General features: G+C 56.9%; 1 protein-coding gene across 1 annotated transcript; it reads left to right on the top strand.

Moving 5' to 3' along the window:
* The first annotated feature begins 1,087 nt into the window (after positions 1-1,087).
* On the top strand, positions 1,088-7,709 carry TCP11 (t-complex 11). The gene is made up of 8 exons (XM_056132634.1): positions 1,088-1,173; positions 1,335-1,458; positions 3,426-3,646; positions 4,744-4,880; positions 5,241-5,458; positions 5,563-5,744; positions 6,371-6,534; positions 7,334-7,709. The coding sequence occupies exons 2-8, from the start codon at positions 1,405-1,407 to the stop codon at positions 7,564-7,566; spliced, it is 1,209 nt and encodes a 402-aa protein (XP_055988609.1). The 5' UTR covers positions 1,088-1,173; positions 1,335-1,404; the 3' UTR covers positions 7,567-7,709.
* The last annotated feature ends 6,542 nt before the right edge of the window (positions 7,710-14,251 follow it).

Genomic DNA, 14,251 nt, shown 5'->3' with positions numbered 1-14,251 from the left:
CATTTGCCTTGCACTTGTACGACGTGGGTTCAATCCCCATATGGTCCCACTCGGCATCCCATATGGTCTCCCTGAGTACAGCCAGGAGTGCAGAGACAGGAGTAAGCCCTGAGCATTGCTGGGTGTGAACCCCCCCGCACCCCCCACACAAAGTCTTATTGTTGAGTTTTCGAAGTTCTTTATATGTTTTAGATACTCATTCTTCTCACATAAGTGTTTTGCAAAGAGGATGGCTTGTTTTTTCATTCCTTAACTGCCTCCCATGGTTGAGGTTCTACATTTTAATTTTTTCTTGGTTTGAGGGCCACACCTGGCTGTGTTTAGGCTACTCTGGGCTCAGTGCTCAGGGAACAGTGGGTGCCAAGGGTTGGACCTGGGCTTCCAGCACGCGAACCTGTCCCAGTGCGTTGAGCTGTCTCCAGCCCTGAAATTTTTCAGGTTATAACTTTCTTTTGTGGATTTCGCTTTTGGTGTTGCATCTGGAAGGTCTTTGCAGGGGCACTGGGCTCTCCTGTAGGAGTTTTTTCATTTTCTACTTTTTTGTGGAAGGTCTGTGCTTAGATTTTCTCTTTTTGCATGTGGATGCCCAGTTGTTCCAGCGCCATTGTTACAAAGACCTTCCTTTTAAATCGAATTGTCTTGGGGGCTTGCCTTGCCCATGGCCAACCTGGGTTCTGTCCCCAGAACCCCATATGGTTCCCTAAGCACCACCAGGAGTAATTCCCGAGTGCAAAGCCGGGAATAATCTGAGCATCGCTGGGTGTAGCTCCAGATAACAACAACAACAACAAAATTATTTAATTAAATCAAATTGCCTCTGCTGTTTCTGTTAGGCGGGGGAAACTGTCCAAATGTTCTGGTTTCTCCAACAAGCTACCTGGCAGTGCCAACGAGACAGCTTGGAAGGGGAAGATAAAGAATCAAATTTTAGGCTTCCTGATTTGGAAATAACGCTGGATACTTAGGCATTTTCCAAAAATAAAAACCCTCTCCTAGATTTTGGCCTGTAGGAAAATGAAAGATAACGCAATAGCTGTATGTGTATATAAATGGGAACGGAGGCAAGACATCTGCCCCAGATGCAGAGCCAGTGCTGGCACTCTCTGCTTTGGGCGCAGAGACGGGAGGGGGCAGCTACTGGAGGCGCCTCTCGGACCCCCTTCACGGCCAAGAGTACGCTGTAGCCTGATTATCTCTCGCAGAGCCCAGACATGGCCTCAGCCTTTCCCTTCAGCATTATTGCAGCAAATGCTATTTGTTTGGGGCTTAGGAGATAGTGACCTTATTATAATGGGGGGCAGGGACACTAATTTTCTCTCTGAACCTTCTTGCAGTCTGGAAGGCAAGGCCAAGGAGTCAACCACACACAATGCCTTTTGGGACCATCTTAAAGAGCAGCTGTCCATGAACCCTCCAGACTTCAGCTGTGCTCTGGAGCTTCTGAAAGAAATTAAAGAGGTGAGTGGCTGCCCGCCCCTGACACCCACACAGGCGGGAAGTTTCTCGAAGACCCCAGCACACTGGAGCTCAGACCCCAGCAGCGTGGGCCCAGGCACCCACGGAGACTGAGCAGGTAGAAATCACAAACCAGGGGCCAGAGTGATAGTACAGTGAGGAGGGTGTTTGGCTTGCATGCAGCTGACCCGGGTTCGATCCCCGGCATCCCATATGGTTCCCCGAGCACCACCAGGAGTGATTCCCAAGTACAGAACCAAGAGTGACCCCTGAGCATCACCAGGTGTGGCCCAACAATAACAACAAAAATCAACAAACAAACAAAAAGAAATCACTGATCATTCCAGGAGCGATAGCACAGGGGTAGGGCGTTTGCCTTACAAGCGGCCAACATGGCCGACCCGAGTTCGATTCCTCCGCCCCTCTCGGAGAGCCCGGCAAGCTACCGAGAGTATCTCGCCCGCAGGGTAGAGCCTGGCAAGCTCCCCGTGACGTATTCGATATGCCAAACACAGTAACAAGTCTCATGATGGAGACGTTACTGGGCCCGCTCGAGCAAATCGATGAACAACGGGAGGACCGTGACCGTGATCATTCCAGGAAGGGAGTTTTTGTATGAAAGTTATGTTAAGGGTCAAAGAGATAGTACAGTGGGTAGAGCCTTGCATGCAGCTGACCCAGGTCCTATTCCCAGCAACCCATATGCCCCCGCCAAGCCCTGCCGGGAGTGATTGTTAAACACAGGGCCAGGAATGATCCCTGAGCACAGCTAGGTGTAGACCCAAAAAGTGATGACAACAACAAAGAAATGACAAAGAATAGTCCCAAGGACAGGGAATTGGAGAAAGGAAGAAGCGGAGTACTCTAAAGATACTGGCAGTGGGGCTGGAGCAATAGCACAGCAGGTAGGGCGTTTGCCTTGCATGCAGCCAACCAGGGTTCGATTCCCAGCATCCCATATAGTCCCCTGAGCACTGCCATGGGTAATTCCTGAGTGCAGAGTCAGGAGTAACCCCTGTGCATCGCCGGGCGTGACCCAAAAAGCAAAATAAATGAATAAATAAATAAATAAATAAATGTGCTGGCAGGTCAGCTCGGAAGCCCACGGCGGGCGACAGCAGGACGCCCAGGACTCACTCACCCAGGGACACTGCTGGCCAATGTGTGCCGCTGACCACTGTCCCCTGCCTGACTGGGAGTGGATGCAGGGCCCAGCCCTGGATAAACGGCCACCAGCCGGGAAACTCAGCCTGTCTCTGCAGCTGCTCAGAGGCCATGGTGCCTTTTACTATGCATTTGGTATTTTCTTTTGTCTTTTATTTATTTTTTTTTTTTGGCTACCCTCAGCAGGCTTACTCCTGACTCTGTGCCCAGCAGACCAGGTGGGATGCCAGGGATCGAACCCTGGTTGGTTGCGTCAAGACAAACTTCCTACTCGCTAGAGGATCACTCCAGCTCACAAACGTGTCCATTTTAGCCTGCGTAATAGTACATGGATAGGGCACTTGCCTCGCACCTGCCTGATCTGGGTTCGATCTCATTCTCCAAAATATGGTCCTCTGAATGCTGCCATGAGTAATCCCTGAGCACCACTGAGTGTAACAGCCCGACCCCCAAAAAGTATTCATTTTAGGGCTGGAGCGATAGCACAGCGGGTAGGGTGTTTGCCTTGCACGTGGCCGACCCGGGTTCGATTCCCAGCATCCCATATGGTCCCCCAAGCACCACCAGGAGTAACCCCTGTGCATCACCAGGTGTGACCCACAAAGCCAAAAAACAAAAGTTTTCGTTTTAGTGAGTTCTGGTTTGCCTAGCCTGGTGTCTTTGGCTTTCACTGTCACGTCTTTGCTTTCTTGGGGGGCGGGAGGGGGGTTTGGGGCCACACCCGACAGTGCTCAGTGGCTATTCCGGGGACAGGGGCAGGGAGGGCCACTGTCTGCAGCCCTGTGGTGACTTTGCTTCCCGGACAGATCTTGCTGTCGCTGCTGTCGCCACGCCAGAACCGCCTGAAGAACGAGATCGAGGAGGCGTTGGACATGGAACTCCTGCGGAAGGAGGCGGACGAGGGCATCCTGAACGTCCCGCACCTCTCCAAGTACATCCTCAACTTGATCACGCTGCTGTGCGCGCCTGTCCGGGATGAGGCGGTACAGAAACTCGAGGACGTGACAGACCCCGTGCAGATGCTAAGGTGGGGGGACGCGTCACTCTCCCCCAAGCGTGCCTCACCCCTGCCAGCTGGCAGAGCTAGAGCAAGCCCTTCCCCACGGGCGCTCCCGGCGCGCTGCCCAGAGACGGCTGTGCAGGCCCTGTGGGTAGTCTGAAGGGCCCGTCCTTTACTCCGAGGCTGTAGGCGTCCCTTCCTCAGGTTTCCCCATCACCTTCCCACAGGGTGAATGGGCAGAGGCAGCCAGCAATCCTGTCCTGACGCCATAGAAAGCAAGTAAAAAGCAGAAAGCGCTGGCCCGGGTCAGCGCTGGCACACGGAGCCCGCTCTCCCATCTTCGTGTGGCATTGCTGCCCGTTTCCACCCAGAGAAGCCTGCGTTCTCCTCGAACACCTCTCCCGTCTCTCCTCTCATGCCTTCAGAAATAAGTTTCAACAAAACTAGCTTGCTTCATGCAGGAGAGAGAGAGGAAAAGGGAGAGGGAGAGGGAGGGAGAGAGAGAAGGAGTGGGAGAGAGAGAGGGAGGAGGGAAGAGAGGAGAGAGAGGGAGAGAGATAGGGGAGGGGGAGGGAGGAGAGAGGGGGAGAGAGAGGGAGAAGGAGTGGGAGAGAGAGGGGGAGGAGGGAAGAGGGGAGAGAGAGGGGGAGAGAGAGAGGGAGTAAGATAGGAGAGAGAGGGAGGAGAGGGAGAGAGAGGGAGAGAGGGAGGAGAGAGAGGGAGAAGGAGGGAAGAGAGGCCAGAGGGAGGGAGGGGGAGAGAGAGAGGGAGGGAGAGAGGGAGAGTAGGAGGAGAGAGGGAGGAGAGAGGAGAGAGAGGGAGTGAGAGAGAGGGAGAGAGAGAAGGAGGGAGAGAGGGAAGAAACAAGCCCATGTGATGAGTCAGGAAGAGCCTCTCTCCACCCTGAGGTGCCTTGGCTCTCGGCTCAGAGGACAGGCTGGCGGGTCTGGCCCGGCTTCCGACCTGCTCCCGATCCCGCCACTGCTCACTCCTGGCCTTGGGGTCTGGGTCATCTGTCCCCTTTTGCCAGGACGTTGGGCGACAGGACTAAGCCCGGCGCCCCCAGGGTGTCACCCGCGGGGTCCCCCTCCCTGGATGACCCACTGCGTTTCCTCCCGGGGCAGAGGGATTTTCCAGGTTCTGGGCCTGATGAAGATGGACAGGGTGAACTACACCATCCAGAGCCTCCAGCCGCACCTGCAGGAACACTCCATCCAGTACGAGCGCGCGTCCTTCCAGGAGCGGCTCAACAAGGAGCCCGGTGCGTGCCCAGTGGGCAGGCCCAGGCGGGGCGGGAGAGGGGCAGGGCCGGGCAGAGATGCCCGTGGGAGGGTGGGTCTGGGGCCAGAGATGCTTGTGGGAGGGTGGTCCGGGGGCAGAGATGCCCACGGGAGGGCAGGTCCAGGGACAGTGATGCCTGCGAGAGGGCGGTCTGGGGGCAGTTCTGGGGGCAGAGATGCCCGCAGGAGGGCGGGGGGGCAGGTTCGGGGCAGAGGTGCCCGCAGAAGGGCAGGTCCGGGGCTGGGTCCGGGGACAGAGATGCCCGAGGGCAGTCCCAGCGCAGGGAGACACCACCAGATAGTGTCTCTAAGCAGGGGCCCGTCCTGCTGTCCCCCACCAGGTCTCCTGGACCACACCACCAAGTGGCTGAGCCGCGCAGCCGCCGACCTCTCCTCACCGCCCACTGCGGGCTCTGACACCTCTGAAGCTTCCAGCACGGCGGCCTCAGCCCCCAGCGAGGAGCCCAGCCCCGCGGAGCCCCTCAGCCCCACCATGGTTCTGTCCCAGGGCTTCCTGAACCTCCTCCTCTGGGACCCTGAGAACGAAGAGTTCCCCGAGGTAGCGATGGGGGTCGGGGGAAGGTCAGGGCCAGGCTTTGCCTCGGGATCCCCACTGCCCGCCCCCCTACTGACAGCCTCCCCTCCCCGTTCCTGCCTCCCCAGACCCTGATGACCGACAGGGCACGGCTGCAGGAGCTGAAGGCCCAGGCCCAGCAGCTGACCCTCCTGGCCTCAGTCCTACTGGTGGCCAGCAGCTTCTCGGGCAGCGTCCTGTTCGGCTCGCCTCAGTTTGTGGATAAGCTGAAACGTGTCGCCAAGTCCCTGATGGAGGAGTTTAGCACTAGGTGAGTGGTCAACGGCAGGTGTGAGTGACCACACGGCTGGGAAGCTCGTGACCCAGCAGGCTGGCCTCTGGGGGGTCATTCAGAGACTGTGGGTGGCAGGAGTGTTGCATCCCGTCAGAGAGAAGGGAAACGTTTTTCCTATGAGGGGCGGGCACCCAGTTTGTGCAAAGAGCTCGGGGTCGGTAGCTAAGGAGTGGCTGGAGACCACAGTGTCCAGAGCTGACCAGTAGCAGGGCTGACCCATGTCTGCAGGGAGGCTTGAGAGCAGATCGGGCAAGGGTCAGACTGTGCTGGCTGGCCATGGAGAACATTCCAAGAGGCCTCAGGATTGGGGCTGGAGCGATAGTACGGGGGGGGGGGGCGGGGGGAGGTGGGCACGTTTGCTTTGCACATGGCTGACCCAGGTTTGATCCCTGGCATCCCATATGGTCCCCTGAACACCACCAGGAATAATTCCTGAGTGCAGAATCAGGAGTAACCTTTGCTGAGCATCACCGGGTGTGACCCAGAAGCAAAAAAAAAAAAAAAAGGGTGGTTGCCCTGTGTCCCGATCTTTAAGGAGCAGTTGAGTGTGTGTGTTTGTGTGTGTGGGGGGAGGTGATCGCGGACCCTCCTTCCTGACCTAGGCCTGAGGAGGCCATGGCAACCGTGAGTGAGCAGGTGTCCCAGGAGGTCCACCAGAGCCTCAAGGCCATGGGCCTGGCCGCCCTGAGCAGTGACAACGCAGAGTCGCTGGTGGGGCAGCTCCAGAACATCGCTAAGAAGGAGAACTGTGTCCGCAGCGTCATCGGTGAGAGCTAGCCCCGGTCTGGGGGTGGGGTGGGGGGAGGGGGAAAACTGGGGGAGAAACAGACCCCAGCCCTAGAGGTCAGTTACTCGAGGGTCGAACCAGTAAAGACTCGGTCACCCAGGGCAGGAGGAGAGAACAGGAGTTAGGGCATTCGCCCTGCACGCAGCCAACCTGGGTCCGATGCCCATGACCCCAGACGGTTCCTGAGCCCCACCAGGAGTGATCCCTGAGCACAGAGTCAGGAGTAAACCCTGAGCACTGCCAGCTGTGATCCACCCCCCCACCCCCACCCCAAAGCCTCGACGATCGGGCAAGTCATTGCTAGGTTTTAGTTTTTTTCCCAAATGTTGGGGGTACAAGTATCTCAGTTAAAAGACAGACTCTGGTTCCCAGGGAGACTCACAGGTGAATAGGGGTTTCTTCCCTGGCTGACTCTGTCCACTCAAGCAGGCCATGGCTCCTCTACCCTGCCCGGCTTTTGTGGAAATTTCTGCCCGAGTCTAAGAGCATGTTCTCCAGCCAGCATGAAACCCATGTTGAGTCAGACTAGAGGGGTCCCCAAAGCAAGTTCCCTGCACCCGCATGGGAAGAAGGCGCTGATCTTGGCCTAGCTCCGTCTAAGACGCCCCTTATGTCAGATCTTCATTCTGATGGGACTGGAATGTCCTCCATCAGCCTGCCTTTGTCCCCGACAACCGACAGAGCAGATGTCCATCCTCAGGGGTGGGCCCATGAGTGGTGCCTGGTGGAGGGGGCAGGGGGGGCGCCCTCCTCACTGTGGGCTCCCCCTCACCCACAGACCAGCGGATCCACCTGTTCCTCAAGTGCTGCTTGGTGCTGGGCGTGCAGCGCTCGCTCCTGGACCTCCCGGGGGGGCTCACGCTCATCGAGGCTGAGCTGGCCGAGCTGGGCCAGAAGTTCGTCAACCTGACACACCACAACCAGCAGGTGTTCGGTCCCTACTACACCAACATCATCAAAACCCTCATCCCCGCCGCCCCGGCCCAGGAAACCAAGGTGGAGTCGTGCTGAGCGGTGCCGCCTCTGCACCCGGTGCGGAGGGGGTGTCCCCCACAAGGGCAACACCCCTAGAGGCCAGCGGAGCCGCGAGCCTCCCCCTCCTGGAGCCTGCGCACCTGGGCAGAGGTTTTCCAGCACTTGAACACCCAACCCCAGCCCCGACCCTCCACGAATAAACCTCTGACGTGCAAAGCAGTTCCCAGTCTCCCGGCCTGCCTGTCGGCTGGCCCTAGTGCAATGCCTGATGAAGTCAGCAGCCCCCTCCACTTCCGGCACCCCACACCCCACTAGCTTGGCTGCCTATAAGACCTGGGAATCGGCTCCCAGCAGAAAAAGGCAGAGACCAGGAGAAGAATCAGGCAGGAATGGGTTTACTGAAATGCTCCCGAGCGAGCGTCACGGAACTCAGAGACCCAATGAAGTCGCACCCAGTCTGTCTTCTGGTTGACAAGAACAGGAAGGCGATGGTGTTAGGGGTGGGCTTGACTTCAGGGCTTTCGGAGTCGCTTCCTAGACTTAAAACAGGAATAAGAACCCCCTGGGGTTGATAAGAAATCCCTGGGTGGTGGTTTACGAGCGACTCCTGAGACCCAGAGCCGACCTAACAGTGCTCTCTTCTACATGCGGAGCTCAGCCAGTGTCCCCTCAGCCCCAAGCGATTTACTTGAAGGGTAAATCACGTCTCCAAGGGAGCTGAGAAACCTGGACTTGAACGTGAGTCCTGAGATTTTCCTGGAAATCAGAAGCTTCTTTGGTCTAGTTCGGCTACAGATGGCGCATGGGTGAAGGAACGTGTTAGGAAACTCATTCCCGGGCCTAAGCAGTAACACAGCAGGAAGGGCGCTTCTCTTGCACGTGGTCAACCCAGGTTCAATTCCCAGCATCCATATGATCTTCCAGGCACTGCCAGGAGTGATCCCTGAGTGCAGGGCCAGGAGTAAGCCCGAGAATTGCTGGGTGTGGGCCCCAAAGGGAAAGAAGAAAACTAATATCCAGGTTGGAGTTCCACCCCCAGAGATTTCAAATAACACAGGAAGAAGCTGAGGAATCACAAGCACAGGGCTGGAGCGACAGCACAGCAAGTAGGGTTTGATCCAGGTTCAATCCCCGGCATCCCACATGGTCCCCCGAGCACTGCCAGGAGTGACCCCTGAGCAGAGCCAGAAGTAAGCCCTGAGCACTGAATGTGGCCCCAACACACACACACACACACACACACACACACACACAACAACAACAACAACAACAACAAAACAAAACAAAACAAAAAAGGAAAAGAGAAAAAGAAAAAAATTGCAAGAGCCTTGAAGCAGCGTCTGGGAGGGCCTGGCTGCAGAGGGCGCTGGTGGCTGTCTCGAGAAGTGCCCTGAGCACCAAGCTGGTCCTCAGAGGGCCTCGGAGTCCAGACATGCCCTTAGGTCAGGGACCCCCTGGGTCAAGTTTACCTTCAGTTCTATTCTTCAGGGCGCTCTGCTCTTCCCAACGATGAGACGCTCGGCGCTGCTTTTGGGGGCCCCTGACTCGCTCACAAGTGGTCTGCGGTTCTCAACTCACGGCTGTGTGGTGGGTCCCATGGGTGCTGCCAGGGATGGTCTGGGTATGCTGAGATCCACCTCGCCCTTGGGCTGCCTGCTGGTACCAGCCAGAACCAGGGGGCAGAAATGTGGAAAATCCCCTTCAGACTTTTAGCCCGAGCACTGCCGACTGTGGCCCAAACACAAACACCGTGGTTTACAAAGTTGTTCAGGCTCTCAGTATTCCAACCCCAATGTCCCAATATCCCACCATCACTGTCAACTTCCTTCACCAAGTGCCCTATTAGATCTCTGGTCCTAGATCTCTGGTCTGCTGTTTCAACTTTTTAAATAGTGAATTTTGTTATGCAAAATTTTTTTATATAATATCTTGATATTATTGATTTTTAAAATTTTGGGCCATGGGGCCAGAGCGTGGAGTGGGGTGTTTGCCCTTGTACATGGCCAACCTGGGTTCAATCCCCGGTATCCCATATGGTCCCCCAGGCACCGCCAGAAGTAATTCCTGAGTGCAGAGCCAGGAGTAATGCCTGTGCATCATCAGTATGGCCCCAAAAGCCCCCCCCCCAAAAAAAGTAATTCTCAGACTGGAGCTATAGGACAGTGGGGAGGGCACTTGCCTTGCACGCAGCCGACCCGGGTTTGATCCCCGGCATCTCATGGTCTCCTGAGCCCACCAGGAGTTACTCGTGAACACTGCTGGGCATGGTCAGTGGGGGGTGGTTCCCAAAAAACAAAGTAAAAGCCAGGGACGGGGTGAGGATGGGGGTGTTCGCGGTCTGTTCGGGGGCCCCATCGAGTGTGGTCCTTGTCCTCCCTCTGCCCCCTCCGTGGCGTGCTGCTTCCTAGATCCACACAGCACCACCCAGGGGAAACGGGCAGAGCCAGCAGTGGGGTCCTGTTGGGCCACACAGGTGTGACAGTGTCCCAGGGTGCACTGATACTAATGTCTGAACCCTTTTCTGGCGCCAAGTCTTCCTCTGTGTCAGAGCCACGGTGATGAACTCGGGCTGGAACATGAGGGTCACAGGGCCGGCCCGGGGCCCGTTTCCCTCAGCTCAGATGAGCCTATAATTTTTTTTCTTTTTGCAGAGGGTAGGCATTTGGGGTTATACCTGACGGTGCTCAGGGCACCAGGTGATGCGAGGAATTGAACCTGGGCCTCGCCCTCAGCCCCTTGAGCTCTGCCCAGACACCGTCACTGGAACTAAGGAAGCACTTGGCTTTGCCTCTGAGCCATCAGCCCATTCACTGGGCTGAGAGGGAAAAACGTCCCCGTCCTAGGATTTGATTTCTTCATACATACATAGTCAAGTATTGGATTAAAATAAGCCATTCTTTCCTTTTCCCTTTTTTAAATTTTTGCTTTTTGGGTCATTTCCAGGGATGCTCATAGGCTATTCGGTGGTGGTGGTGGGGATCTCCTGCAAGCCAAGCATGTGCTAAGCCATGAAAGCTCCTGCCCCCAGGGGTCTCCTTTGTGGCAGTTCTTTAACAAAGAGAAGATGTCACACAAACTCAACTTAATGTTCCGTGCTAGCAATTTGGGTCGAAACAAATGGGAGCAGGGCTAGGAGGACATCAGGAAGCTGCCCCTGTGGGATGCTCCTCCCTCCTCCCTTCCCATCACAGGGGCTGGTGGGGCAATATGCAGGGGTCCCGGGGACGTGCTGAGCAGGTGGGTGGGTGCTGCTGGCGGCTGTGCTGGGAGTGTGGGGTGGTGCTGGGGCCCGAATTGGGCGCTTTATTCCTGCAAAGTCACACGTCCAGACTGCCCAGAAGCCTCCCATGGGTGTTGGAACTTGGGGGTGAACAGAGGGGATTTCAGGGTGCTTGTGCCTTTCCGAAACCTCCCCACCTTAAGTACCTTAAGTACCGGCCCTTCCTGCTCCCTCCCAGCACCTGCCTCCAGCTGTCTCCTCTGGGGTGGCCTCCCAGATGGCCTGGCTGGCAGCACTGGCAGTAGCTTTTGTTATTGTTGTTGTTTTTAATTTATTTTTTAATGAATCACCGTGAGGGACAGTTACAGACTTACAAACTTTCGTGCTTACGTTCCAATCATATAATGATCGAGTACCCATCCTCCACCAGTGCCCATCCTCCACCACCAATGTTCCCAGTATCCCCCCCCCCCACCTTCGCCTTTGTGGCAGGCACATAGGCACATTCCCTTTTACTTTCTCTCCCCCCTCCCCCCTTTTGGGTGTTGTGGCCTGCAATGCAGATATTAAGTGGCCATCATGTTCGGTCTATAGTCTACTTTCAGCACACATCTCCCATCCCGAGCGGGCCCTCTAAACACCCTTTACTTGGTGGTCCCTTTTCTATCTGAGTTGTCTTTCCCCCCAGCATGTGAGGCCGGCTTCCAAGCCGTGGAGCAAACCTGGTCCTTATCTCTACTATCCTTGGGTGTGAGCCTCCCATTCTGTTACTTTATATTCCACAAATGAGCGCAGTCCTCTATTTTTTTTTGCTCTTTGGGTCACACCTAGAGATGCACAGGGGTTACTCCTGGCTCTGCGCTCAGGAAATCACCCCTGGCGGTGCTCAGGGGACCATACGGGATGCTGGGAATCGAACCCGGGTCAGTCGTGTGCAAGGCAAATGCCCTACCCCCTGTGCTATTGCTCCAGCCCAAGAGCGCAGTCCTTCTATGTCTGTCCCTCTCCTTCCGACTCATTTCACTTAACATGATACTCTCCATGTTGATTCACTTACATGCAAGTTTCATGACTTCATCTTTTCTAAGAGCTGCATCGTATTCCATTGTGTAGATATATCAAGGTTTCTTTAAACAGCCATCTGTTTTTGGGCACTCGGGCTTTTTTTCCCTCCAGATTCTGGCTATTGTAAACAGTGCTGCAATGAACATACAAGTGCAGGTGTCATTTCTACTATACCTTTTTGCATCTCCGGGATATATTGCCCAGACATGGTATTTCTGGGTCGTACTGTCTGAAGCTTCACGAGGTTAACCTTCACGAAGTTCCCGAGGGGAGACATTCTCCCCGACTCTATTCCCATGCCCCCTAACCCACACGGCCTGCACAGCTGGGAGGCAGAGTCTAGCAACAGCCCACAGGCGCCCTCGGGGCCCCCCACATCCAAACAAGCTATTTCTTCTTGTATTGAGGGGTTCAGGATTTACAACTGGATCTGTGCTCAGAGATCACTCCTGGTGGGCCTAGGGACACCATATGAGGTGCCGGGGATTGAACTTGGGTCAGGCACGTGCCATGCAAGCACCAGGCCTGCTGTCCTATCTCTCCAGCCCCCAGACAAGCTGTTTCTAAGGAGGGGAGGGGAGGGGGCTCTGACAATGACCAGACCCTCGGGCTGGAGCACATGCTTTCCAGGTGTAGGACTGACCCATCTGCAAGGCCTCCCAAGCACCCCCGAATTCCTAGGAAAACCCCCCCACTCCCCACCTTTCCCCAAAAGGAAACCCACTGCCTCTGAGCCAGTATTGGGTCTGTGTCGAGGTTTGCACTGGGAAATAAGAAACTTTCCAACTCAAAGACTCCAGAAAGGAAAGGATGGTTTCATGTTGTTTCTCATTTATTCAGTCTGTTCTAAGTTGTACAGTTATGAAAAATAACCAAGCCAAGTCGGAACCCGGGAATATTCACACTCTCGCTTGCAGTGAGGTCAGTCTCTGTTGCACAGGGCCGGGATGCTTGGTACCACGCGGTCTTGGCAATTCAGACAAAACCGGACAGATTAACAATGATATGTACAGTAAAACAAACGGGAATCATTCAAGTATCAAAATACAGAGACAATGATTAAATAACATTTTATTACAATCCAGTCCCCTGGCCACACCATCTGCGTCACTCGAGGGGTACTTTCCCACAGTCGCTCTGCGGTGGCCGCTGATGGCACCCCAGGGCGCATGAGTGCTCCCACCCCAAGGACAGCAGCCCCCCCTGGTCGCCCACCAGCTCCAGGCTGGCCACAGAGCTGCCCACCCGGCCTGAGGCTAGAGGCCCAGATCTGGGGACGGGGGAGCACTGTGGGCTGAGCCTGCCCTGGGGTGGGGAGCCCTCCTGGTAGATGCTGGCCAGTGAGGGGCACTGAAGCCCCTTCCAGCCCGGGGTGGCCACATGCAGCCCGCAGGGCAGAGGGGTCCTTTCAGGAATGGGGCACCCTTGCTTTGGGGGAGCCGAGAGCCAGGATAGAAACAAAGGCCCGTCCACCAGAACCCCGAGCGGACGAGCTGAGGCGCCCCAAGTGGTCACCCTGAATAAATAAAGGAGAGATAGCAGCTTCAAGGGGAGGGTGCGGGCGTGAGAGGCAGAGACGAGGGCGGCGTGAGTTCCTAGTGTCTGTGGGGGTCCTCCTGGTCTCTGCCTGCTGGCAAGGGTGGGGGGGTGCGGGGAGCAGTGCAGGGTTGGGACAGCCCGGCTCCCAGGACCAGAGTGGACCGGAGTCCACCCTCGGGGGGCTGGCGGCAGTGGAGAGGGCGGCCTGCGAGCGGGTGCCCACCCTGGGGGTCGCCGTGCCCAGCTGGGGCGCACACACTTGCACCCGACGAGCTTCCCGGCCGATCGCGGCAGCCCCCTGGGAGCCGGGGCTAGCAGAAAGCTCGAGCTCGGAGCCGCGGGCCCCGGACTCTGGGTGGCAGGCAGGTGCCTCGGCCACACGGCTCATAAGCAAGCAAGCAGCAGGGAGGGGCTCAGCACGGGGGCGGCCACCCTCGGGGCCACGGAGGGGCCAGGGGCCGAACATCCCAGTCAGCCGGATAGTGCACCGGGAACCCGGTGCAGGACGGCCCTGCCCACAAGTGCCCCACCGGGAACCGGGCTTGCTCGGTCCCCGAAGGTCCACGGGCCTCGGCTCAGACAGCGCAGGGTCCCCTTCCCGCAGCGCCAGCCCCCGCCGCCTCTGGGACCACCGCCTGGTCCCCGGCCCTCTGTGGTCAGGGTCCCGGCTTCTGCGGAGGGCGGCGCGCTCCTGCAGGCTCGAGCAGCCCTAGGCGGGCTGGGAGGTCGGAGTGAGGTCCACCGGCTGGCTGGGTGGGTGGGGGGACATGCGCCCCGCAGGACCACCCTCCCTCCTGCCGGACCTGTGACCCTCCCCCCAGGCCAGTGCCCCATCCCAGCCCCCATCCACTTGGGCCATGCGGCTGAAGTTCGGCAGTTCTAACCCAGAGGTGTGTG

The sequence above is a fragment of the Sorex fumeus genome, unplaced genomic scaffold (assembly GCF_029834395.1).
Source record: "Sorex fumeus unplaced genomic scaffold, SorFum_2.1 ptg000094l, whole genome shotgun sequence".
NCBI lineage: Eukaryota > Metazoa > Chordata > Mammalia > Eulipotyphla > Soricidae > Sorex > Sorex fumeus.
This window is presented reverse-complemented; position numbering and strand designations above follow the sequence as displayed.

Excerpts from the sequence above, each read along its gene's own strand:
- TCP11 (XM_056132634.1), top strand. The coding sequence starts at position 1,405 with ATGAACCCTCCAGACTTCAGCTGTGCTCTGGAGCTTCTGAAAGAAATT. Across the intron at positions 3,647-4,743 it reads GACCCCGTGCAGATGCTAAG|AGGGATTTTCCAGGTTCTGG; the intron begins GTGGGGGGACGC and ends CTCCCGGGGCAG. Across the intron at positions 4,881-5,240 it reads GCGGCTCAACAAGGAGCCCG|GTCTCCTGGACCACACCACC; the intron begins GTGCGTGCCCAG and ends GTCCCCCACCAG.